This window comes from Azolla caroliniana, unplaced genomic scaffold, assembly GCF_043228905.1.
Source record: "Azolla caroliniana isolate FFs.n. ecotype wild unplaced genomic scaffold, voAzoCaro1.0.p SCAF_11, whole genome shotgun sequence".
NCBI classification, from domain to species: Eukaryota; Viridiplantae; Streptophyta; class Polypodiopsida; order Salviniales; family Salviniaceae; genus Azolla; species Azolla caroliniana.
Genome location: NW_028230446.1, coordinates 783,465 through 810,678, shown reverse-complemented (window position 1 = coordinate 810,678; position 27,214 = coordinate 783,465). Strand labels below are relative to the sequence as shown.

At 39.3% G+C, this 27,214-nt stretch overlaps 3 protein-coding genes across 3 annotated transcripts; 1 reads left to right on the top strand and 2 right to left on the bottom strand.

Moving 5' to 3' along the window:
• Positions 1 to 975: 975 nt before the first annotated feature.
• On the top strand, positions 976 to 3,418 carry LOC147857524 (small ribosomal subunit protein eS17-like). The gene is made up of 5 exons (XM_087327955.1): positions 976 to 1,102; positions 1,410 to 1,571; positions 2,526 to 2,651; positions 3,020 to 3,088; positions 3,190 to 3,418. The coding sequence occupies exons 1-5, from the start codon at positions 1,100 to 1,102 to the stop codon at positions 3,265 to 3,267; spliced, it is 438 nt and encodes a 145-aa protein (XP_087184081.1). The 5' UTR covers positions 976 to 1,099; the 3' UTR covers positions 3,268 to 3,418.
• A 1,512-nt stretch (positions 3,419 to 4,930) lies between these two features.
• On the bottom strand, positions 4,931 to 7,888 carry LOC147857523 (pentatricopeptide repeat-containing protein At2g33680-like). The gene has a single exon (XM_087327008.1). It carries the CDS (start codon positions 7,886 to 7,888, stop codon positions 4,931 to 4,933), a length of 2,958 nt encoding a protein of 985 aa, XP_087183134.1.
• A 1,640-nt stretch (positions 7,889 to 9,528) lies between these two features.
• LOC147857522 (uncharacterized) lies at positions 9,529 to 21,730 on the bottom strand. The gene is made up of 13 exons (XM_087327073.1): positions 21,562 to 21,730; positions 20,334 to 20,464; positions 20,124 to 20,225; positions 19,968 to 20,053; positions 14,404 to 19,892; positions 14,105 to 14,299; positions 13,801 to 13,975; positions 13,582 to 13,686; positions 13,394 to 13,486; positions 12,784 to 12,877; positions 11,670 to 11,758; positions 11,528 to 11,596; positions 9,529 to 9,794 (listed from the first exon to the last, which is right to left on the bottom strand). The coding sequence occupies exons 1-13, from the start codon at positions 21,666 to 21,668 to the stop codon at positions 9,735 to 9,737; spliced, it is 6,795 nt and encodes a 2,264-aa protein (XP_087183199.1). The 5' UTR covers positions 21,669 to 21,730; the 3' UTR covers positions 9,529 to 9,734.
• Positions 21,731 to 27,214: the final 5,484 nt, after the last annotated feature.

The window sequence follows — 27,214 nt, the reverse complement described above, 5'->3', positions numbered from 1 at the left end:
ACTACAATAGTTTGTTCACCACAATATCACAATCTGGATGTAGTCGAATAAGGTCCCTAATGAGGGTAGCTAGGCCTCATATTTATAGCTAGACCTAAGGCCCTCAAGTAAGTTCACACTTGGCCCTTATGGGTTGTCTCAATTCCTACGATTAAAACCAATCCTCCCTTCTTTACACTCTCAATTAACCCTCACACTTTATCTTGGTGTTTAGAATACTACAATACAACATAGTACGCGATAATTTATCATACAATTGGATGTCTAGTGGGTGTAATGTCATATTGAAGGCTATGGTGTGAAAAGTATAATGCATATAATTAAGGTTAAATGGGGGGAGAGAGGCATGTTAGACCATGTATGAAAGTTGCCTTGCCTAAAGGGCGCACAATGATAAGAATCAAGGGTGAGAACAATTCTAGAAGCCCTCGATATGAATAATAGACAAACCGAAACACATTATGAACTATACATAATATCGTTTCTTATTATAGTAATCCATCAGGGCGGCAACTGAGGAGCTAGGCAAGGACAAAGAAGACGATCAGATTCATATGGAGCTCAGATCATGAATAAGCCCAGGCAACTCAGAGAACCCGAGGAAGCGTTAGATTAGACCCATGGAACGGGGAGGGCGCTCCAGGACAATGAGGCCCATCCATAAGCGTGAGAGGTGTTATAGAATGGGGGCTCAGAGAAGGAACCATATTATCTGGCGGGGCCGATAATAGCGAGAGCTATACGAGTGGCAGGGCAGCGATAACGCGAGTCCTGGACCGAAAGCCTGCGGGAAAGAAGATCCCATCTCTCTCTCCCCCCCCCCCCCCCCCCCCCCACCCCCACCCAACAATAGACACGCTCTGTTGGGCGCCCATAGTGTGAAACCGGACATCCAAAACCCTAATCACACACAGTCACACCCACCATCGCCATCTCTCTCGCCTTCATCACATCACCACAGTCTCACTGTGTTTTTAGGTCTTTTTTTTTCCTGCTGCTCCTTTCTCTCTGTCTCTCTTCCCTGCGGCGTCCGCCATAACCTTCTCCCTCGAAGGAGCTTCCTTCCCCCTTAGCCTCACCTATCCATCTCTCCTTCACCATGGTAAGCTCTCTCTGTCTCTGTATTCCTTTCGATTTTGCTTCTCCCTGTGTTGGTTTCCCATGCTAAGATTTCCTCGTCTTCTAAACCCTAAACCTCTCGATTCTCTCTTCCGTGTTGCCGCGCAACTCTCTGTCCGTTCCTTGTCTTCCTCCTGTTTCTTCCCCCTCCTACTATCTGTTTTCCTCCCTTTTTGTTCGCGATCCTTTCTCATGTCACGCGTTTCCATTTGTTCCCACCACACTGCGTGTCGCTCATATGATCCCGTTTTGTTTTCCTGTCTTTATTTTGAGTTTGCTTCTTTCTTCAGGGGCGTGTCAGGACAAAGACAGTGAAGAAGTCTTCTCGTGTGATGATCGAGAGGTACTACTCTCGAATGGCCCTGGATTTCCAGACTAACAAGAAGATCGCTGAGGAAGTCGCCATCATTCCCACCAAGCGCCTCCGCAACAAGATCGCTGGATTTGCTACTGTGAGCCTCCTTAAACCCTATTATTAGATCTGAAAAATTTGCGTTTTTTGTTTCGTTCTTACGCAGGTGCGCTAATTGCAGCACTGAGTTATTAATTCCTCTATTATCGCATTTGACCAGTTACTCTTATCATCACATGAGGAATATGGTAGCGTTTGCTTATTACTCCATTGCCAAATTTAACGGCTCTGTTTTGTCAGAATCTGAACTCTGGAAGTATGGCTAGATTTTGTCTCTATAAAATATTTCAAAACGAGTCTCTGTTGATATGCTAAAGTCCTTTAGCATTTACGTGTTTCTGTCATATAAGTATGATGTAGTGTTTTTCAAGACGAGTTTGATCTAAATTCGTTGCATTATGTTTTCGAAGTTGCTACCTTCCTGGTTTGGAAGCAGTCTTAACTAATTGTATTGTGTCGTCCTATCCGGTTCCCTTTTCTATTGTCCATTTCCGAATTTCACAACTTGTTTGTCTTCCATACTTTCTTAGTCCTAATTTTTCTTCTAAAGAAGAATTTGGTGATGGCGTGATTTTTATAGTATTTTATCTGCAACAGTTAACGCAATGTAATGTGAATTTCCTATACCCATTTGCATGTCAAATCTATGACGTTTATGATGATACAAACAGTTCATAGCAAATGACTTCTTCTACCCCGAACCTTTGAAATTTAGTCTTGCTTAGAGTTGAACGCCGTTTAAAATGCGTCCTGCATCTATCCTGCAACATTTGACGACCAATAATGCCAGATTTCTAATCCTAGAATCGCATTTTAATAGTCCGTTTTCTCTGTCTTATTTAATTCTATTTTGTCCTCACTATGTCATTTTAATCTTTGTATATCATGTGTTAAGGTCTTATATCATTAATAATTTGAAGTTAGTACCCAAGTATCGTTACAATTGTTTTCAGTTTGCCTATTTCTAAATGTTAGCTTGGCTTTTTTTTGTTAGCATTTGATGAAACGCATACAAAGAGGACCTGTTCGTGGTATCTCGCTGAAGCTTCAAGAGGAGGAGAGAGAGAGGAGAATGGACTTTGTTCCTGAGGAGTCTGCTATCAAGACCGACCTGATTGAGGTATCACCACTTGTTGATTTTGTGCTGGTCGATAACACTGTGGTAGTTCAGTTTAGGAGAATTGGTCTAACCTGTCTTACTGAAGAGCATGAGAATATCAAGTATCTGTTCTATTTAACTTGACCATCAACTGAGATAGTTCAATGCGTTATCCTGTATGGCCTTTATTTGACATTTCTTGCCCTATCCTGAATGTATTAGCAATCCATCCAATGCACAGTTTCTTAAGACCAAGATTTCAAAGATTCTAGACCCTAATGTTTTCTGAATTTTCAAAGTTTTCTTCAATGACGCATTGACACTGGTTACGTGGTTTGTAAACTGTTTTATACTCCCTGTGCTGAATTTGTTTTCTTCCTTCTACCTAGGTTGACAAGGAAACTATGGATTTGTTACAAGCATTGAACATGAGCAATTTACCTGGAGTTGTGAAAGCAGTAAGCTATCTGTTCTTTTGAGTCGCATACCTGACAATTAAACACTTGTACATATTTGTTAACTTCTTTTCTCTATGTTTTTATGTTCTTATTTTGTGCAGGAGGCTCCAGCTGCAGGCGGAGGTTATGGGAAACCCCCAATCCCTGGAGGCTACCAGGGTGGTGGAAGGAGAAATTAGGTCTAGTTCAGTGGTGTTTTTTTTCTGGTGTAAAATCTAGAGCTACCCTATGGTCTGTTTTGTACTTGACCTCTGAACTAGTGATCTTTTTTGTCGGCGGCACCAAACTATTTAATGATAATCAATGCAGTTATTTTTCTTGGATTTTAAATTTTGTGCAGGTTACTCATCCCAAATTGTTACATGTGTTGAAAGCAATATTCCGAATTGACTATAAATACATAGTAATGAAACATCATGAGTATGAGTCTGTTCTTTCTATTGGATTTCATGTATTAACGATTGTAATATGGTGATAATTGTTCTCTCAAATTTTCTACCGGATTTGCTTGTATAGTTTCTCTATGATAATGACAATTCTACACCAATCTGATGGTTTACTGTTGTCCAGAATCTGTAAATGTTGTTTGGTATGTTTTTAAAAGAGTTCTTGGTATAGTTTGATGCTGTTTTTGGCTACTGCTTTTCAATATCTTATTGGAGTTAAGAGACTGTCAAAGCTCCGTGCAGGAAAGATTTGTTAACATTTCTAATGTAAGCCACAGAGAGGGCATCTTCGATGGAGGTAAACCCTAAACTGAAGGAAGAAGAAGAGGTTAAGAAATTAACACAAGGGAAATCCTGTGTTGCCATTTTGCTTTTGGCTCACTTGAATGGAATGTATAGTCCATTGTTCTTCTGTGATGATATGTTCATCTCTGTTGATCTTCTTCCTTCAATATTTTGGACATTGTTATGCTTATGGTGTCAAAGTATATTCTTATTTCTGTCTTCTTTTTGCTTATTGGGGTTGCCAAGCATGAAAATCTTGCATGATTTTCTTAGGCCACTATCTTTTCCACTACCTTTGTGGATGGTAAGCTCGAATTGTTTGTGTGATTCTTTAAGGCTGCTGTTCTTCCTCGCTTTGCTCCTTTATGCTGCTTGATCTTTGTCCTTGCTGTGATTCTGTTGTTGTGCTTACTATTCTCAGTTGAGAGTTGTGGATGGGAAGTTCAAACTGTGATGTTGGTTCTAGAGATGTTTGATTGTGCTGGAAACATTTGTAATCTTTTCATTTTGAATTCTGTCTACTGAACTACAATGATGATCCAGGTCGTTCACAATGAATGGTGTATTGGTTTATTCATAATTGTGTCGATTTGGGCAATTAGGATTGTAGTTGAATTATAAATTGTGTAAATTTGTCACCGGTGTTTCAATTGTTAATTCATTTTCATGGCATTCTCTACAATGACGTGATTTATATCTTAACTCATCCCAAATGTAGAAGCATTTGTTGGATGATATGATGCATGATAGCGAATATGCCTGTACTGTATATATGCATGGTATGCTTCCATCATTCCATTTGTGTATCCACATAGCATCACAAATGGGGCAACAGGTTTTAGTAAATATTATAAGATGAAATGGGCAAATGTCATCAAAGGTCAATATTGTCACACTCAGGCGTGGCACAAATGAATATGCCTCATTGCATGTGAATGGGTGTTGACGGCCATGTAAAATCATATATACAGAGTATACTTTTAACCATTGTTTTTCCATAATGTTCTGCTTTCCAACTGCTAACCGATAAAATTGACTTGGAGTAGGTTTTACAGTCTCATGGTCCTCATTTTGACTGATTATGTACAAATACTTTGACTAGGAGTAGCTTTTACAGTGTCATGGCATTGATTTTGTATGCATCCTCTGTCATGCCAGTCATTGCAAAGAGATAAGCCATAAGAACATAAGATAGCGAACACCTATTATCTAGTTGTACCAGTTGATTAAAGACCAATTTCCCAAGGCTTACATTTCCCCATCTTCTACAGGCATCTAACAGTGCAAGCCAAATAGAAACACAATCAGAAGATGGAATTGATTCAATTACTGACATTGCCTTGTCAAAATATCCCAAGGATCCAAAAACCACCACCATGCATATGTGGTGCTCTAAGTTAGGAGTAATACAGTTATTTACACTCATACTTCCAAACAACATCTGGGCTTCCTGGAATAACCCTGAATGACTGCATGCATTCAGAACACATAAGAATGTGATCTCATCTGGAGATAAACCCTCACTTTGCATCATCTGAAGACAACTTATTGCTTCATGACCTTGCCCTTGCTGAGCAAACCCTGAAATCAATGCATTCCATGAGACAACATCTCGAACCAAGAGTTCTTGAAGCACTTGTTGTGCTTTTGCGAGCTCACCACATTTGGCATACATATTGATTAAAGCATTGCCCAATGTTTCCTCCTCAAGTAAACCCCTACAAACAATCTGGTCATGAACGTTTCTTCCCATCTCTGTAGCTCCTATGCTGCCACAAGCCTTCAAGTTACAAATTAAAGTAACAATATTCGGAGATAATCCTTCACTTAGCATCTGTTCATAACATTTCAATGCTTCATGACCTTGCCCTTGTTGCACATACCCTGCAATTAATGCAGACCAAGAGACTATATTTCTATCAGGAAGCTTGTTAAGAACTTGATGAGCTCTTGCAAGGTCTCCACATTTCGCATACATGTCAACCAATGCAATACCAAGGTTGTTATCCTTCTCAAACAAACCCCTACTCACTATCTCATCATGAATGTGTATGCCCTTGTCTAGCGCTCCTTTGCCACCACCACAGGCCTTCAAAATGCTGATGAAAGTGACTGCAGTAGGAGGCACGCCCTCACATTGCATTTGCTCAAAACACTTCAACGCTTCGTGATATAGACCCTCTTGTGCATACCCTGAAATCAGTGCATTCCAAGAGATATTGTTTCGAAAAGGGGTCTCGTCAAGCAATTCTTGAGCTTTTTCCAGTGCACCACATTTAGCATACATATCAACCAATGCAGTGTCAAGCGCAATACCTTTTCCCAGGAATCCCCTATTCAAAATCTCTTCATGAACTTTTTTACCCATCGCAAAAGCTCTGGTATTGCCACAAACCTGCAAAACACAAATGAATGTGACCTCATCAGGAGAGAGGTTTTCGTCTTGCATCCATCGGAAACAGTTCAATGCCTCATGGTCTTGCCCGTCTTGGATATATCCTGCAATCAATGCATTCCATGAAATTGTATCACGAACTGGAAGTGATTCAAGCACTTTCTTCGATTTTTCAAGGGCACCACATTTGGCATACATATCCACCAATGCAGTACCAAGGACCATATCCTTCTCGAGCAAGCCCTTATTCACGATATCTTCATGAATTTGTTCACCCTTATCTATAGCTCCTAATCTGCCACAAGCCCTTAGGATGCATATGAATACAATTGCATTCGGAGAGATACACTCACTTAACATCCGTTCAAAGCAAAAAATCACTTCATCATCTCTCCCTTGTTGATTATACCCTGACATTAGTACAAACCAAGAAGAAACATTTCGAACTGGAAGCTCCTCCAGCACTTGTTCTGCTTTCTCCAGCATATCAATTTGGGCATACATTTCCACCAAGGCATTCCCAAGCATGAGATCTTTATGTAGCAATCCCTTATGCACAATCTCATCATGGATCTGCTCTCCTTTCACTATAGCTTTTGTTTTGCCACATGCCTTGAGGAGACAAGTTAAAGTGATCACATTCGGAGAGATGTGCTCACTTTTCATCTCTTCAAAACATCTTAATGCTTCATGATATTGCTCTTGTTGGACATGTCCCCCAATTAATGAAGACCAAGCGACCACATTGCGGAAAGGAAGTTCTTCAAGCATACGTCTTGCCTCAACAAACAGACCACATTTCGCATACATATTTACCAAAGCAGTTCCAAGTACAACATCCTTCCATAGAAATCCCTTCCTTTCAATGTCAAGATGAACTTCTTTGCCTTTGTCAACATCTCTTATCTCACCACACGCCTTCAAGATGGAAATGAAGGTGACTTCATTCGGAGAGACACCATCATCTTGTATATTTTCAAAGCAAGCTATTGCTTCATGAAAAAACTCTTCTTGTACATACCCAGAAATAAATGCATTCCAAGAGACTATGTTCCGAAGGGTGAGTTTCTCAAGCACTCGAAAAGCCTCTTCATGCAACCCACATTTGGAATACATATCAACCAATGTGGTGCCAAGTACTATATCCTTTTCTAGCAAACCCCTCGATAAAACAACAAAATGTATCTTTTCACCCTCATCTACAGCTCCGATGCATCCACATGCAGTAAGTACGCAAATAAAGGTGACTCTATTCGGATCAAGGCCCTCGTTCTCCATCAACTTGAAGCAATTTAAGGCTTGATAAGGTTTCCCTTGTTGAGTATACCCTGCAATGAGAGCGTTCCAAGTGATCACATTTCGGAGAGGTAACTCTTCCATAACATTTTGTGCTTTTTCAAGCTGTCCACACCTGGAGTACATGCTGATCAAAGTGGTGGCAATATAGAGGTTTTTCTGAAGCAATCCTTTCTTCACAGCATCAGCATGCAATATACTGCCCTTCCAAACATCTTTCTTCTTGATACAATCCTTGAGTGAAGCCACAAATCTGAGGCCTTCCTTAAACTTCTCATCCTTACGAAGCTTCTTGTCATGGCTTACCTGGAGGTATCTGTGTGGTGGGGAAAGCCTTCTCCTTAGTTCTTCACGAGACAGAGGGACTGCACCATTCATGAATCCAGAGACGAGGAGGAGGTGCTAGAGTCATTTGGGTTGTTATGTTACAACTTACAACTTTGCGAGTCGGTTTATCGGTTTGGTTTATGGGTTCATCACTGAAAATCTTTGTCACCCTTGCGGTTCCGTGTTTCAGTTTTCGCATTGACAACCTTAGGTATTGGGGTCTAAGGTACATTTGGAATACGATAAATGGGCTCTTGTCGGATAGAGTAACCATGATAGTTATGTAGCCATAAAGGAAAATAGTTCTCGCAATCCTTGCACCTGCGCTATTCAATACCTTTATGTAAGTTACTCCAACACCACCTTCTTAGAGTCTTACCCTAACTTTCATTGCCTTGCCATAAGATTCATGCTTGCTATCACACTAGGTGATATAATGATTTTTCCTGTACACTTCTTGTTTATTAACTAGCTACATGTATGAATGCTTCACCAAAAGATAAGTCAATGGCTCAAACCAAGTGATAAGATACACATATTACTATCAACTGCTAGAGTTTTAATAGTTGTTTTTTGAGGGTTTCCTAGAACTTGTATCTCCTTGAAAATTCTCATTTCATTGGGTGTAATCCTACTAGAGAAACCAATTGATGTTAAGAAAAGCTCAATACTGAGAATAGATACAATATGTTCAATTCACGCAAGTACACTAACAAAAGGATATAAAAGATGTGTACTTGCAATGCATTTTTGAAGTTTCTTCTAGCATTAAACGAAGATTTGAATGTGTTTTTTTTTATATCTCAATGAGGATCTACCCCTAGACATGTTACCCTTATGGTAAACTTGTAAGAAATTAAGACTATATTGGGAACATATATGGACATGGGCATTTCATGGACATTCATGTTCTTTACCATAGATAGTAGATACAAACATTGACAATCCAAATGAACAATTCATTGAATATTCCTTCTATGGCAAGTATGGAGAGGTAGTAACATGTACACACCAATTTTCAGCTATCTAAATTGCAACACTTGTTCAGCAATAGGTGACATCAAACCCAAGGGGGAAATACTTTAGAGTGCTCTTAGCAGAGCATAGAGAAATAAATATTTTAAAGAAATAATCTACTAGAATAGCGTGCATGTACAAATGTGGTTTGCCTTGTATCAATTAAGTTATTGGATCACTGAGTGATTTGAGTAAGAAAGAAACTAAGTTATCAAATCTACTTGATTTTGGAATACTACTGAGCTAAACCGATTGCAATCACCTAAAAACTATATGATTAGAGATTAAGCAAGGCTAATGACACTATATCAAGACGGGTTCTACAAGAACATCAACAGAGTAGGATCCCACCATTGGAATAGGTTTTTTTCATCAAAGAATTCATATTCCCTGGCATTTTCATCTGTGAGTAATTGACATTGTCATCTTTAAATAATACACTTCTTTGTGACTAGAATATTATTATTTCAGTTAGTCAACATATTCATATATGGATGGAAGCATACTTCATCATTACCGCGAACTGAATCTACTGTTCAAGTTTGAAGATCAAGAATGGTAAGGTATATAGACAATCACAACAGAGACAGAGAGAGACAGAGAGCTGACGAGGAGGAATGGTATGACATATATAGACAATCACAAGAGTGCTAGTGAGAGAGAATGCACTTGGATAAAATGTACAACAGTTTCATTGCTTTTTATATCCGAATTATCACATTTGTGGCTGCAAATCAAATGAAAGTTATCCACTGGAAAGAGATTTCTTTTCTATCAGCTGGACAATGTCTCTGCTATTTCTGTACACGATCCGCTCCCGCTTTCAAAGGGAATCTTTCAAAAACAAATGTAATACATACTCATTTTCTCAAAATTTATGCTAACTTTGTTCAGGTGCTGTTTTCAACCATATGAGCCATCTAAAGACATCCCTAAGAGCCTGCAACAAGAAGACAGCATGAGCCACAGAGTACAAGAAGCAATCAATGAAAAATAAACAAGACTAGGATAAATACAGGCATGTGCCTATTTCCAATAATGTTCATCACTTTCAGAAAGGATGTTGAAGTCTCAAAATCATCAAAAGACTTGCATAACGACATTGCAATCTTTTTGAGAGAGAAAAAGAAAGAAAGAAATATTAATGTCTAACACAGGCCAAAATCAGCCTGTGAGACAAATCATGATTATACATACAGGTGATTTCATGTCATCCATCCAATACTGAAACAAAAAAGGTTTCCTAAGCTTCATGATCCTGATCATAATGCATGTGGTCAAATGATTTTGCAGATGGTTTACAAGCATGAACCAGATAACTAGAATGTATGGATTGATTAGTGTTGGCAGTAAATCATAATCAAGGTTGGTAGGTGCAGTGGCATGAGGCTAGGCTAAGTTTAACGAGAACATGAGGGTGTCCTCATGTGGATCAGATATGGTGAATAATGATCTCTATGAGTTGGTGACGGTATGGCCCATGTGCCTTCAACCCTAGTGCTTGCAGTTTAGAGACAGAAAATATATTTTAACGCCTTCTAGGAATGGCCTATAGACCCAACAAAGACATTACATAGTAAGTGTTGTCTCGTGTGTGTTTGAGAACAAATCAAAATAAATAAATGTTACTAAGTAAATAAGTTAAAAAGAGACTAAAGAAACGTGAGATTCTGAAGTCAGATATACTGTACTTTTGTGTTCAAAAGAAAGAAATATTTACGTTTACCAGAGGCTGAATGAGACTATGAGACAAATCATGATTATAAATATGGGTGAGTTCATGTCATCGATACTAAAACAAATATAAAAGCTCTAGGTTCCTAAAGGTCCATGATCATTATCTTAATGCATGTGGTGGAACGATTTTTAAATAATTCACAAGAATGAGATCCATAGCTAATATGTATTGAGAGAGAGAAGAAGAGAAAGAGAGAGTAGAATGTGTAGAAGGTATAAATCAAACACTACATAGCTCTTACACAATTATGTCGACGATATTATTGAAGATATTAGGGAGCTGCAAGCCACATTCCAATAAGATGTGCATCGTGCATTAATAATATTATAGATATGAAATGCACTTCTATTGGATCTGTATGAGGATGTATCACACAGGGATGCATCAAGCATTCAACTGTGCAGCAGGAAAGAAAGAAATATCAATGCCTAGGATGTATCACACAGGGATACTAAAACAAATATAAAAGCTCTAGGTTCCTAAAGGTCCATGATCATTATCTTAATGCATGTGGTGGAACGATTTTTAAATAATTCACAAGAATGAGATCCATAGCTAATATGTATTGAGAGAGAGAAGAAGAGAAAGAGAGAGTAGAATGTGTAGAAGGTATAAATCAAACACTACATAGCTCTTACACAATTATGTCGACGATATTATTGAAGATATTAGGGAGCTGCAAGCCACATTCCAATAAGATGTGCATCGTGCATTAATAATATTATAGATATGAAATGCACTTCTATTGGATCTGTATGAGGATGTATCACACAGGGATGCATCAAGCATTCAACTGTGCAGCAGGAAAGAAAGAAATATCAATGCCTATTACAGGCTGCAATCAGCATATGAAGAGGGGGGAAGAAAGAAAGAAAGATATATTAACGTCTTTTAAGAGGCTGCAAATCAGCCTATGCGAGAAAGAGAGGCCCAACCTGCTCCCTTCCTTGGGTGGTATCTTTGACATCATCTTCCCACTTCACATACGCAGACTCAGAAATTACCTGCCACAAGAAATGTGAGTAAGCGCGAAAAGAAATATTTTTAAAGAACTCTACTTGTTAGTTTCAGACAAACCTCATCTTCATAGAAAGTATTACACAAAGTGGTCATCAAGCCTGGTGGATGAGCGATATCATGGATAAACAGTTGCATTGCAAGAATGTCTGAAATAGATCAATTGTATTAGAGATTTTAAAAGAGAACACACAGCAAGCATGTCTGAAATATAAAACCTGAACCCAGAAACTAAACTAAAACAATCATATCTGGAAACTTTTCATCATGCACAACAGGTTTAGCACAAAATAAGAACTGAAATTTATGCCAGCTGACATATAAGTACTGAAAAGGAGCAATAAAGAGAGATAAAGAAAAGCCATGCAAGTTACAAATTACAGGAGAAGATATATAATATCGAACAAGATCCAATATCAATGGGAGCTGTGAAAAAGAGGCAATTAAAACACAACTGCAACAACATTTCAGAGAGAATACACAGCAATCCTGCTTCAGGTATCCTAGAAAATGCAGTACCGGATATACTTTTGATGTAATCCAAAGGACAAAGCTTTTAGAACTAACAGGACAACCCTTCCGAGTATGGAACAGAGAAAAACATGCATTAATTCAAAGCAAGCTTAAAAAATGATCGCTGATAGTGATATGGGGATATTGGGATGCATTGGGCAAGTGAACACGAAATGCCTAACATGGATCATGCTGCTACAGGAAGTAAATCTATTGCCAATCTACATAATAGCAAGGCACAATTTCAATATTCAGGTCTGATAATATAATGGAAGTTTAAGCTTCGACCTAATGAATTTATAGTCCCTAGGTGTAGCCTTGTCCCTACATTGAAATTTCATTTCTCTGCCTGTTCTTTGTATCTAAATCATCTAGCACATTTCATTAGCTTGCTCAACATTGCCAAAAAAGCTTCAGGCACTTCAGGTCCTAAGGTTTCCCAAGCCTTAAATCAAGTATCCTTGATTGTTTCCATGAGCAACACTAGAATGTTTGCAATTCCTCTTATGGGGCAACATCAACGTGAACACAAATGCTATACAAACTTCATACAACTCAGCAATCAGAGGATATGATTGCAATGATTTCCATCAGCCACACTGCCACAGTCAGCAGTCATCACAAATACTTCTAACAAACATAAACAATGTTCGAGTAATACATTGACTTTGCTTATCTCGATTCGTTCCAAATTTCCTCAACAATGTCTTGTACTCAGAAAGCCGTTCCTTGACCATCCCTTGATGTTGTTCTTTCTGCAAGAATGGCAGAAAATTATTTAGGAAAATCAGAATAAAACATGGTATTGATGAAGCTAGCTATAGTTTTCGTGTAGGTTAGTTAAAGCAAGCAAATCTACGTTAAAAATAAAAGAGCTCACGGATGTCCCCAAAGCCATTTATTAACCCATTATGATGTTGCCTGAACTCCATTAACTGAACTTTACCCATTGGGGTTTGTCGCATGAATCATGACATCTTCTCTTACTCCAGTCCAAGGGATCAAGAAATAGTAATGGCAAATCTTAGAGAAGTATGGTATACTGACTAGGAACAATCTCAAACAGAAGAGCTAAAGGAATTTAACTATTGAAGCATGAAAAGCAAGCCATAAAATTCCTGAGGATGTAATCAGTCAGAGTTGAAATGCATCTTCTATATGTAAGATGAATACAAGGAAAAAATAGTGAAATTCCATACATAATAAAACAAAATTCCACACTGAATAAAATATGTTTTACCCAATATTACTTAAATAAACGTTCACTGTACCTCAAAGATACTAGGTACAGCATGCCTCAGAACCTGAGTCATTAGCATTCTTAAAAAGCTTGAGTCTGACTGCATTTGAGAAGTTACATTTTGCTGCAATAATCCAATTAGAAATTTAACAAGAGAATTCGGGATCTAAGAAATTATTAACCTTCATAATTACTTAGAACCAAAACCAATCAACTGACCTCCAGCCACTTTTGTGTCTCTGAAACAGGTTCTTTTATACTCAGATGCTGTGCTAGCTGCTGCTCTAGAGGTCGAAGATCCAATAATAAATCCTTATCAGTCTCCTGGACAAGCAGATTTCTGAACAGAATGAGAACTGCACAACAGAATACTCATCTGGCACATACGAACAAGACACTACTAGTAGCAAGCATCTGAAAGAATCTCATTAAACTTGCCTCTCTTATGATATCAAGGTCCTGAATTAAATCAGTTGCTTTTATCAAAGATAAAACTTGATCAACCAGCAACACTCCTTCTGAGATGAGCTTATTAAACATTTTGATTAGATATTGTGGAGCCTTGGGCACATCCATAGCAATATCCTCTAGGTTCTCTATAGCCATCTCAAAGCTGTTACAAAGGTTTTAGCATAGATAGCATAAACACTAAGAACTTCTTTAAAATTAGAATTCATGCTCTTCAAGCCTTGTTAAATGTCATATTTCTCACATGCATGGTTAGGGGTTATATATCACTTACGCCTGGAAAACTTGATCCTGCTTCAGGAGAAAAGGCTCAGACTTGCACAAACTTATGAGCAGGGACATGAAAAGCTCTCTTTCTGGTTCTTTCCTTTCTAATGCGATAGACGTCCATATATACACCATTGTAGAATAAAACTTGGGATCCCTTAAATCTTCAATACATTGTATCACCTCCTTCTGATCTCGGGCACTGCCATCAAGCATTCAGAATCCAGATATTACATGGACCCCATTTAACAAGGTTGAAAAAATCCTACTACAAAAAGATTGAACTGTTAAATGTGCTACACAGACCTGAAATACTCAACCAAAGCAGCTTTACTTTGCTCTTTCAAGTGGTCTTCATCCAGAGGCATAAATAGAGGTGCTCCAGACGACTTACTGCTCTGCTGTTGATGATTTGTAGCCAACGATGTAGGTGTGCTTATAGCTCTATCACTAAGAGTCCGTTCCAAATTGAGTGAGCTTCTGTTAGAAGATCCAGACGCATACTTATCTGGCCTGTTCAAGATAGGCCTATCAGGTGGAGTGAGAGGCCTTTCAGCTCCAACAGGTGCACTAGAGCTGTAAGCTGGCATTGAAGCAGGACCAAAACGTCGAATTTCAGGTTGACCACGTATACCCCTTCCAAGACCCCCCTGAGGACCCAGTGTTATCGGGGTCTCATCTACTGAGCGTTGGGATAAGGGAATTGGTGCCGGTCTATTTTCTAAAAGTAACCTCTCCTCAATCCGTACATCTTGTGCAAATGAGCTTCGGCCACCGGTCGGTTGTTGAACTCCTCGAAGGCCTCCTGCCTGAGCACCACCAATTGGCGTTGTAGGAGAGAACATGGGCAATGACGGCCCACGTATGCCAGAGTCTGATAGAGGTGCCATTTTCCTTCCAGATGGCATTACCATACTTGATGCACGAGAAAAACGACCAGCTTGGGCAACAGTAGCCTGCCTCTCTTGGACAGCATCTCTATGCACCTCTTCTATCTTCTTAGGACCCTCAACCTTCCTCCTCACTTGCCAATCATTCCTCCGAAGATCAATGACATCCCTCAGCATAAATCGTATTCGTGAGGAGAGCTTTGAATTGTTTGACAACCTGTCCATTCTATCGAAGTAGGAATCCATGTGATCCTTTGCCTTTGCTTGGTCAATCATATGACCAATGGTGCTCACTAATTTGCACAATGCTTCAACATCCTCTTCTTCAGGATTGTCAAATTCACCCAACAGCTTTCTTATGCATCCGTGCATGATACGTTCAGTCAGCATTTGTTTCTTATATAATTCGCCAATGAAGCGGATGTTTCCTAACATTCGCCTCTTTGCTTGAACTCGCTTCTCCTCGCGTTCTTCTGCAGTCATCTCCTTTCCATTTTCCACTTGAGCCGCCTCAGTGGCCTCAGCTTCCTCTCTCTCCCCTCTCTCAAACTCTTCCTGACATTTGTTCAAGAGAACACGTTTAAATGTAATCTTTTCATCATCTTTCCCAAACACCGGCAGATTTGTAGCGAGCTCCTTGCAAAATTTAGCATACATCTCACAAAAGGTGGGTTCTGTAAGTGCTTTGTCAAAAATCTGAGAAATTACACCATTCAAAGTGACAGCTGACTGTATATTTACATCATTAACTTTCTTGAATAATTTATCAAAATTTTGAGGAGTCAATTTATTGAGTATTCCTTTAATTTGCCTCTGTTTCACCTCCTCTTCATCAGACGCCTTACCAACTTCATATCTTTTTTCAGCTTTATGCACAGTTGGAGCTGAGGTGTGAGGCGATGGAATGAGCCCTTTTTGCCCTGGTGGTATCCTCTGCCATCTATCAGAATCGACAGTATTTGATCTAGCCATTCCAGGAATTGGTGATGGAGTTGAGGGTTTCCCAAGAATCAAACCTGGGGACATGGATACGGCTGAAATCCCGGGACGAACATTTGAAGGCATCCGAGGCATGAGACTATGTACACCTCCAGGGCGAAAACCAGATGGAAAACCAAAGTCCATATAATTATCCTGCCAGATGGGAGAGGGCAAACCCTGTGGTTGTGGCCAAGCTGGAGAGTGTAAACCCTGTGATTGTGGCCATGCTGGCGAATGCAAACCTTGTGGTTGTCTTGCCCATCTATCATCCTCAAATGTAGCACGCCTTGAGCCACCACTAGACTGACGATCCAGCATTCTAGGGGGCTGCTGGGAAGCAAGTTGTGGATTAACAAGTAAATCAATGATGTCAGGCCTCACCTCGAAGTCTAACGGAAGCCCAGTATTTTGATCTTTGAACGTGAGCAAGAAATCTCTAGTGTATGTTTCACCCTCAATGACGTTTGATGGGGCTTTTTCCCCAGACTTGCTACTGCTGTTAGCTTCTGTTCCTGTTGAAGAGTTGGGAGTTGGAAGCTCCGCTGCATCCTCCCAATCATCGAGTTCTTTAGGTGCAACATTCTTTTCAGCTGTTACAACTTGTTCATCTGCTTCTGTTCGTTGAGAGCTTGTGCTGCCCCTTTTTGAATCTGACATTTCGGATTTATTCTCTTCTGGAGCCTTATATGCATTGTACAAATCAGCAATAGAGCCTGCTGCATCTGCTTTAGCCAAAATATCCTTCATCTTCTTCTTCTTCGCCCCTGGCCTTATGTCTGCAGCAAGTTGTGTCTCTCTTGAACTATCATTATCATTTGCTGTGTCTAGAGGGGGCGTGCTGTTTGAAACATCCATCAACTGTAAATGGATTTTTGTATTTTGATCTGGTTTAGATGTATTGTGCTCTAGTTTGACACCGTCATTAAAAGAGAATGCATTTACGCTATTGATATCATGAGCAGAAGCCGTTACATTAGGCGCAATGATAGACATGTCAGTACAGGTAACTGTGCTAAGAATTTCAGAGACTTTGCTTGTTTGTATATTAGCTTCTATAGCAGTTGGCAAAACAGCAATGACATTGTCAGATTGATCTCTTTCTGTAGACTTCGGTCTTGAACTTGTATCAAGTGTAGGTAGCAGATTTGAATGAATAGAAGAGCTATCAAGAGTTCCTATCTGAACAGCTAGTTTCTCATCTAGATTCTCGCTTTGACTAGGCGGCTCTAAATTCATTGACTCATTGGAACTGGTATTATCATCTGCCAGTTTATTTGTCATGAGCTCAAGGCTCATACCAGACACAGTCATCTCAAAATTCTCTGTGGTGGTCTGGGCACTGGATCTATCTTCTGCAGGTTTGCTTACCACAGGCTCAAGATTCAGACGAGACATAGATATCTCTAAAGTCGCCGTACTGTCGCAGGCATTAGCATTATCTTCTGCAAGTTTATTCATTACTGGGTCAAGACTTAGATCACATACAGTTATATCTAAAGACAAAGTACTGCCTTCTATTGTTCCCTCATTATTGAAAGGATCTGAAACATCAAACTCTGTTTTGTGATTGTCATGTACAATTAAATGTGCAGGAGATTTGACAGATACAATTCTGTCAGATTCTGATGATTTAATCATGGCTTCAGAAGCTACCTCAGATATGGATGGTATCAGTGCTTCTGATTCTGACGATTTAACAATGTCTTTGAATGCTACCTCTGATATGGAAGGTGTCAGTGCTTCAGATTCTGACAGTTTAACAATGGCTTCAGTAGCTATCTCAGACATGACAGGTATCAGTGCTTCAGATTCTGACGGTGTAACCATGGCTTCAGAAGCTACCTCCGACATGATAGGTTCCAATGCTTCAGATTCTGACGATTTAACCATGGCTTCAGAAACTACCTCAGATATGATGGATATCGATGCTTCAGATTCAGATGCTGGCAATTTAACCAAGGATTCAGATGCTACTTCAGATACCAAAGGTATCAGTGTTTCAGACTCTGGCAATTCAACCATGGTTTTAGAAGCTACCTCGGACATGACAGGCATCTGTAGTTCAGACTCTGACGATTCAACCATGACTTCAGAAGCTACCTGAGATATGATACGTGACATCACTGCTTTGGACTCTGATGATTTAATAATAGCATCAGAAGCTATCTCAGATACTACAGGTATGTGTGATTCAGTTTCCGATGATTTAACAATGGCTTCAGAAGCTATACCAGATTTACTAGATAACAGAGCTTCAGATTCTGACAACTTACCCACAGATTTAGAAGCCTCTTTTAAGTCTGACGGAACAACTGCATTGTCATCAGCCTGCCATTCGGATTTTGGTGTTATATTTTTCACATTATATATGAGTGGCATCTTTCCCTGAACTTGCTTTTTGGCTTCTACCTGAACCTTAGAAACCTTATGGACATCTGCTGGATAGGCTTTTGATGATGGATCCTTCTTCTTCTTCTTTTTGCCTCCCTGCTTTACTTCTGGTACCAAAAACTCAGTTTTGACAGACTTTGATGAAGCAAGATGTTCTTGAGCCTCTTTTGTTTGCTCATGCAATTTTACCGCATCCTTGAGTGCTTTCAGTTCATCTTTTAATGAAATGTGATCTGATTGTGCTTCTTTGGTCTCTTGAGGTTGCTCATGCACTCTCACTGCATCATTGGATGTTTTCAGTTCATCTTTTAATGAGACATGATCTGGTTTTGATTCTTGAGCGGCTTTTGGATGTTCCTGCACTCTTACTGCATCATTTGGTGCTTTTAGTCCATCTTTTGGTGTTTCCTGCACACATGTTGCATCCTTGGTTGACTCCTGTGTTTGTGCCTTGCTGATAACCCTTCTTTCTTCAACACCAGCACCACCTTCCTTAACCTGCCCAGAAACTCCTGAAATGGATGCAGCTGTTATCTTTTCAATCTTCCCTGAATTTGAATTTTTATAATCAGATAACAGATTTAAAGTAGGCTGCGCTGTTCCATGGGACTTCTGAACCACTGTTGTGCCTACCCCAATATTCTCTGCATTTGCACTCCCTATGTTTCCAGCAGCAGCACGTGGGGAGGACATAGCCTGGTCATGGAAAGTCTCGTTAAAATTTTGCTTTGTGTGTCCTATCCCAGAAGCCACAGTTGATGGATGATAATTCTGAGACCTGGGACTATATGGCCCATTTTTCTGTGAGGCATAGATGTTTTGATTGGTATGACGAAGGGTGGTGCTAGTGTAGCTCAAAGATGGCCCAGAATGAGGTCCATTTCCTGTCATTCGTCCTCGAGTCGCCACTGATGTAGATGATGAAAAGCTATTTTCAGTATTCTTCAAGCTCTTAGAATCAAACTTCAACTCCTCGTGCGTCTCTGGATGCACAATTTTCACAGCCCTATTAGTGCGTGGTTGAATAAAATGATTTTGCGGTGGAAACATCCCATAAGGAGGGGGGGGTAATTGAGTAGGCAACGCTCCAGAGAGTTGATGAGGGGGCATCTGAACAGGTAAAGAGCCTAACTGCGGCCCTAGCATCTGTGAACCTGCCATTGACTGAGGAAACTGCATTGGTTGGAAAGGGATCTGAACAAGACCTTGTTGTTGTGCCTGTGGAGGAACCAAATGTGCTTGCATTTGCAAATGTTGAGAATTTGTCTGAACCTGTACATGAGTATTAGCTGGGACAGTATGATGTTGATGCTGGTTCTGGATGTATGGTGACTGTGGTATTGCTGAAGACAAAGAAGTAGGTGGTTGCTTGGGCCTAAAGCTATGCTGAGGCCCTGCAGATTGCTGTACCTGTGACTTTTGTCCTGAAGTACCATACGCTTTTGCAACGGTAGCATTGGTAGGCTCATATCGTGCTTGGTCTTGTTTTTGTTCATCAAGATTTGGAGGGGCTGAACTTGTCCTCGCAGGAATCTGAGAAGATAGAAGTATAGAGTATAAGAAAAACTGAAAGAATCGCTCATTTCAACCTCTACTCAAAATACAGACCTGTATCCCCGTATGCATGTACGTTGTCACTCCTATGCTGCCAAACTGGAAGGATAGTTGTGGGGAAGCAGAAGTCCAAGATGACTCTGCTTCATTTAAATGATTAGAAATCGATAGCAATGAATAAGAATAAAAGAAATACAAAACAATAAAAACCTGGCTTTGGGATATCTGGAGCATTTTCTGAGCTTGATGGTGTCACAGGCCTAAATGATCGGGGTACATTCCCGTTGCTCGTCTGGGGAGAAGGCTTGATACCTGTAATGAAGAGAAAGCTTATTACTGTGCATACATTCAGAATGCTTCTATAAGATAATACAGTAAGTCAGATATCCCTGATTAAGCCCAAAATCATCAGTTTTCCACCTGGCTGACCAGACCCATGCGACTGCCCTTGATGCTGAGAAACACTTTGTTGAGCCCTGTGAATGTCAGATTCATGACTTGCAGGTGAATGACCTCTTGGTTGGCCATTTGCTCCACTGAACCTCTTTGAGCTATCATGATCACCAAAACTTCTTAAGCCAGCAGAATTTATGACCACATGCTCAATCGAAGCATTTAATTATAGCACATCGAAGTATTTATCCATCAAAATATATGAGAACAAGGTGTCCCTACTGACAATATAATGCCAGAGCAGGAAAATTCTTGGATATGAAAAATCATTTCTCAGTGAATATTGCATAGCAGAACAAAAATATTCCATGGCCAGACAAGATGACTAGCAGCATGTTCAAATAAACAGTTAGCATTAGTACACTGCAATGGCGTTCAACTTCCATTACTAAGCACCATGACTAAACAATAATTCTATCTATATCTACATTTACTACGCAGAAGTAAATCCTTTAATGTAAACAAATATTGAATGTTTCCATTCACGGTTCCATGCCTTGAAGGGACTTGACTCAACTGACAGCTGCACATACTCCAGTGCCAGATCAGCACAATCAAAGTTGCATAACCTTTAATGTCCAATTAGCTATGATCAAACCAACATGTGGTAAAAAAGCACAATAACCATGCACATTCAAATGCCACATTCAAATGCCTCATAAGCACGATCAAAATGGTGAACAATAAAATCCCCAATTAGTGTCAAACGAAGCAGCATGTCCTCAGAAAGAACCAACAAGCACACTCAACTCATGAAATAACAACTAAATAGAGCAAGGAACAGAAGGTGCTTACGCCCAAGTACCTGATAAGAACGATCAAATCACTCGTGGAAAAACTCAACAACACCAAGATTCAGTTATTCAGGAAAATTTAGCAATTAGAGCTAGGAAAAAATTCTCAAATGCCCAACAAGCACAACCAATGCAGCATGTAGCCATATCTTCATGCGCTCCAGTGTGAGATATTGCTAAAATCCTCAAACACACTATTTCACCGGCATGTACTGAAATGCCCAATGTGTTACTATTGAAGGAAGGACATATATACCGCAAGGCCCAATAAGCTACAATCAGGGAAGGGCATATACTCAACAATGACCAATAAGCACAACCAAATCATTCATGATAAAAAAAAAAATTTAAGGAAAGGAGAACACAACTACAAGAGAGAGAGAGAGAGAGAAGGGATTCACCTGGCAGCTTGAGAAGGCAAAGGTGAGGTGACAGAAGGTCTGGGTTGCCTCGAGCTCCTCTTCTGCTGAGAGTCGCTTCGGTCTCCTCGTGATTGATGATGGGACATATGTACAATAGAATTTCCTCCCTTCTTATCTGTTTCTATTTTTTTTGCAGTCCTTCCCCTTCACTTGGCTTTATAGATCGGCTCACCACAGAGAACTTCCAATCTGTTCACGAGTTTTTCTTGGTTTCATCCAAATTCAAACCTCAAAAAAGTGAAGGTTTGAAAAGACGAAGGGAAAGGAAAGCAGGGGAAGCGGGGTGGGGTGGGGTGGGGTTCGAATCAGTCAGAAGGAAGGCTAGTAGTGTCAAGGAAAGGGGAGGGGTAGGGGGGGGGTAAATTTTAGGGTTCTGTGTTTGTACAGGGAATTAGGGTTTGGAAGGTGGAAGCTCTACGCCTTCCGCCACTTGTTGCGGGTGGAGGGGTTTTAGGGTTTCCTCTTATTTCTGACAAGATGAGAGGGGGAGAGAGAGAGAGAGAGAGAGAGAGAGAGATGAAAAGAGAGGTCTTATGAGCAGCAAAGAGAAAGCAGAGAAAACAGAGAGAGAGAGCCCAAGAAGGCAAACAAGAGGAAACGAAAATGGAAGCATTAATTTAGCATGTGAGAGAGAGATAGAGAGATAGAGAGATAGAGAGAGAATATGCATATGTACTCTCTCTCTCTCTCTCTCTTTCTAGACCTATCTATCTATCTATCTATCTATCTATCTATCTGTATGTAATATTTGCCATCCTCCTCTCGATCCGACCCGATCCGATGGCGCATCGGCCCGCCCCGCATGCGCATAACGTTTTGTATCAACTCACACCTAAACCCGATCGGACCGTGGCATTACAGTATATACTCCATAAGCCATAATCGATGGATTGTCCCTGATTCGAGTCACTCTTCCTGTTTAGAGTATCTCTGGCCTTAATTGAGTGCTAGCAAAACTCCTAATGTGGAAGGAACTGGGCAATCCGATTCGCGATTTGAAGGAACGCAAACAAGGAAAGTGGCGGTCATTTCCCCTAAGAAGTGAATCGGATGGCATTGCCGTGAAGAGAGATCTTTTAACTCGCTCCACTTGTACTTGAATTGAAACACATTGCACATCCAAGACCCTTGTGATTCTCTGGACATGCATACTTGTTTTTAGACTAGAGAGTCGCTTGCTTGAGACATCTATCCACTATGCCAACATTGTGTTTTTTGTTTTACTATTGTCATTGCAATGGGTCACCGTTTATGCATATGGATTGTTTTTTTAAAACTTATGGCTCGTGTAATTATGTTTGTTCCATGCAACAAGTCTCTGATTGAGATGACAAAAAACATGGCATTTTTCTTCCTCTCAATCCTCCAATATACATACACACATTCCTCCCATGTCTTAGAATCATTCGTAAGTTCCTCGCATGGTCGCTATGCATTCATGATCTCAAAGGAAAATCCTAAGACTAGGAATGATTGGTATCTAAGCTTGTTATGGTTGGTTGTGAAGGTTAGAAACCATCTATTGACGTGACAACATAAAAACTCATGAACTTGAGTTTTAGCACCATTGTACACGAACTCTATGAGGGGTAATTAGTCGCTAATTTATTTGCTTGGCTTTAGTGTACCAATATTTGATTAACACATTCAATTTATCCATACTATCTCAATATGATTTGTTGTAGTAAATTATAGAATGTAGTAAAATTCATTGAGGAACCCCCATAAATTATAGCTCGAAACTTTCAATTGCAATCATATACAATTTGTGTGGGCTACTATGATCAAACAATAGAATTAGCCCATATAATCATGTCCAAACTTCGGGATAGCAAAGTGTAGTTTCTATAATTATAAACCGATATATGTATCTATCCAAAAACAAAATCATTGACTCTAAGGGTCATTGCCCATGTTACATTGGAAATTCGCAATGTTCGTAACAAAGCTCTAAGCTTATCAACTCTCAACAATACTTGTTCCATTTCAACACATACTCGTAAAAAGATTGTACAAACATGATTAATAAAAAATATTCTACCACTTAAATTAATAATTTTACATATTCTAACATGCTTGGCATTGTGACAACCAATGGGTCTTAAGCTTATAAGTACAAAGATATAGTTGTCACACAAATGCAAAATGTAGTTTAGTTTTGCAATGCAATGTTAACTTTTGCTAATTTCTAATTTCAAGACATATACATTTGCCAAGCGACGTACTAATGGACAAAATTTTGCCATTTGACCTCGTACTATTGCACCCATTCACAACATCATACATATAATGTCTTTAATATAGTTTCTTAACTCAATTCTAATAGCTCGTATAATATTTTCTGTGGATTTCAAGCATTATATTTGTAGGTCCTATCATGCAATGGTTGACATGGGCATTGGCATTGGCATCGAAGCAAAGTGTTACGAAATGAAAGGTGGACAAAAGGGGGAGAGAGAGAGAGAGAGAGAGAGAGAGAGAGAGAGGGAGGGAGGAAACAAAAACCACGAGACCAAAATGGGACATGCATATGCTAAATGAAAAAAGAAGTATAAAACCTTTTTCGCTTTTAGAGCTAGAGCTATAGTCTCTCTCTCCACAACAGAGATTACAATCTATGTGACAAAGGCCTAGCCCATGCTAAGAATCAAACTTTGGTTTTATCTCTCTCCATCCCTCTCTCTGTGAACCATGATGCACACTACAAATGTATTAGACGCAAAATAGATTCATAAAATGGAGAAAAGAAGGAATAATGTTGTTAAATATATACATGCAAAAGGATGAATGAAATAATGTACTTTCTCTATGAGAGAATATTTCAAAATTCTTTGAAGATCACTTTGGTATGCGAGATGTTGCCTATACATACATGGTTTGTAACAAAATGTTAGAGGGAACATATTGTCAAGCTACTCTTTGCATGATCGTAAATGAACATAAAAGGGTTATCATTTTAGATAGCATCAAAGCGTGTTTAGAGGGTACAAGTTTCTTTGTAATAAAGAAACAAACTCAATAACATAATAGGCAAGCATATGCCTATAGGAATGGAATTCAACACGCAATGACTTGTGGGACTGCAAATACCTTAAGTTTGAAAATCATGTATTCGAATTGTAGATGATTACCCATTGAAAAAGGGATTAGGACAAAATGATGCAGCTCAAGGTTTTTATGTTTTATTTATTGTTGAAACTTAGAAGCATAAGATGAAACACATACTTGAGATAGATGGTTACCTTATAAAATCGATAAGTGCTCGGTTCAAAGGGAATACTAAGTGTTCAGGGACATCATGCATTTACCACAAGAGCTTAGATAATTATATAAAATTATGCAAATATGAGTGATAAATAAAGATAAAGGTTCGTTTTGGGAAAGAGAAGCTCTACATGGCCACTTGTTAGACCATAAAAAGTCTTTATTATAGTAGATAGGGTTTGGAACATTATGATCATTTTATATATGAACGTTGTTATGAGCTTAACCATAATCATGGTTCTCTAGGCTAGTTAACTCATGAGAACAAAGGGTAAGGACAGAGTTATTCTCGATCCTACGATGAGAGATAATTTAGAGGGCTTCATCACTTGACCACTTATAATAAAGCAATCAAGTGTGAAATAAACAAGGTCTAGGGTTTGAGCCTATATAAGAAGGCTAAGGGGATTATCAAATTATCTTTATAATTTTGATAATGACTTTAATAGTGTGGCAAAACTCTAGCGTCATAAATGTGTGTATAATCCTTATCCAATGTACAATCATTGTTTGAACTGAACGGTATTGGACATCAATAGATCACTCAAATTTGTGTCTCACCTTTGTTAGGGGTGGTCAATGGTCATGTGGTCTAGCGCTATTGCTTGACATTAATTTAGATTTTTATAGGTAGTACCATAGCACGATTAACATTTTCTTGTGTTTCATGTTGTTCTTAATCCTTTAACAACCAATTGAGTGTGTTTTCTCAACCCAAGTGCAACTAGCTTGAGAACTTTTGTATTCTTTGTTTCTCTCTTTTTTTGTTCATTGTTTTGATCATCCTAATAAAATGTTTCCATCTCCCTTACGAGCATATGGTGTACATGGGTCCAAATGCTCGTGACTTGTGTATTCGCCAACAACGTTGTCATGGCTAAAGCCACTAGATGTATGCCTATGTGGGTGGAACCACCAGGGTTGGAACCAAAATATGGTTGGGAAAACTGAAAGAAGGCTTCAAGCACTCAAAGAGGACTTGTTTCACTCGAGTGATAGATAATTGTTTATTAGAAGACAATGAAGATCGTGTATATAGGGCCCTACAAGGGTATTATATAATACCATGGAACCATGCGAACCATGGTTACTTTGACATTAGTTGTGATTACTTTATAAAAAGTATTGGCCTTTTGGCATGCAAAAAACCATGGGCTTCCAACTTTGAAAGAATCGTTTTTGTGCATGTGGTTTTCTTTTAATGATTTTTTATGGTGTATTCACAGTAGTTATCTTATGAGTAGATACAATGCTTTATGTACGAGAGGTACAAGGGTTGAATAATGCATCCATAATTACATTTTTTTTATAATTTGTCTTACATAATCATAATATTATCATATTCTCTATTCCGGGTGGCTTCACATTATGCATCGAAAACATCACGATAACATGGTGCAAGGGTCGAATATTGCACCCATAAATACATATTCTTTGTATCATTGTCTTACATAATCATAATATTATCATATTCTCTATTCATGGTGTCGAAAATATCACGACAATGTTGTACCCCGCTGAATGTTCCGTCTTACCATGAGCCTATTAATATATGTTTGACTTATTTTCCACTCCTTCCCTCCTCTACACAAGACCTCTTATGGTGTATTTTTTCCTTTTTAAGAATGCACCCACAACGAGGACTTCAGGTGGGAATGACATGATGTAAACTTAAATACACATAAATTTACCAACGTGGATAATTGTTTAATGAAAGAAGTTATAAATCCCATATATACAAGTAGGTTCAAGTAATAAGAAATCTTACACAAAATTCTTGATTTAGTATGGCGAATCCTTGAGCGACAACTTCAACACCTTGGTCTTTATCACCTTCGTAATTTACTACCCAGGTGGAGTTTTTGAACACAATGCTTATACCTCATCTAAAAGAAGCAATGACCTTTTCTCTCAAATTATATCCCTTGTGAGCTCTTTTATCGGATAAAATTGATTTCCTCATTTGGTGTGCACCACAATTTTTTCTTTTACAGTGCACCTATGTTTATCTTCGCATGGATGTGCGATTTTATCGAAAGCACTTGCCACACATGTGTCCTTACGACATGGTATGTGGTCATCGTTACCCATTGTAGATTCATCTATTCTTCCCTTTGGACACTATTAACATGGATAGATAAAGACCCAGTCTTTGCAAATCTAGCAGCCAGGTAGAAAGAAGCAAACAATGGAAACAAGAGCAACAATGATATATTATCGATTATCGGGAGCACAATTCGGCATAGGGGCCAAAGAAGACGAACATGACACACCCGCCCAGAGATGCGGGCTTTTAGGCACGCACCCAAAAAATCGGGCCTTCGGGCAGGTGCCCAAATAGCTGGGCCCTTGGAGCTCCACCCAAAAT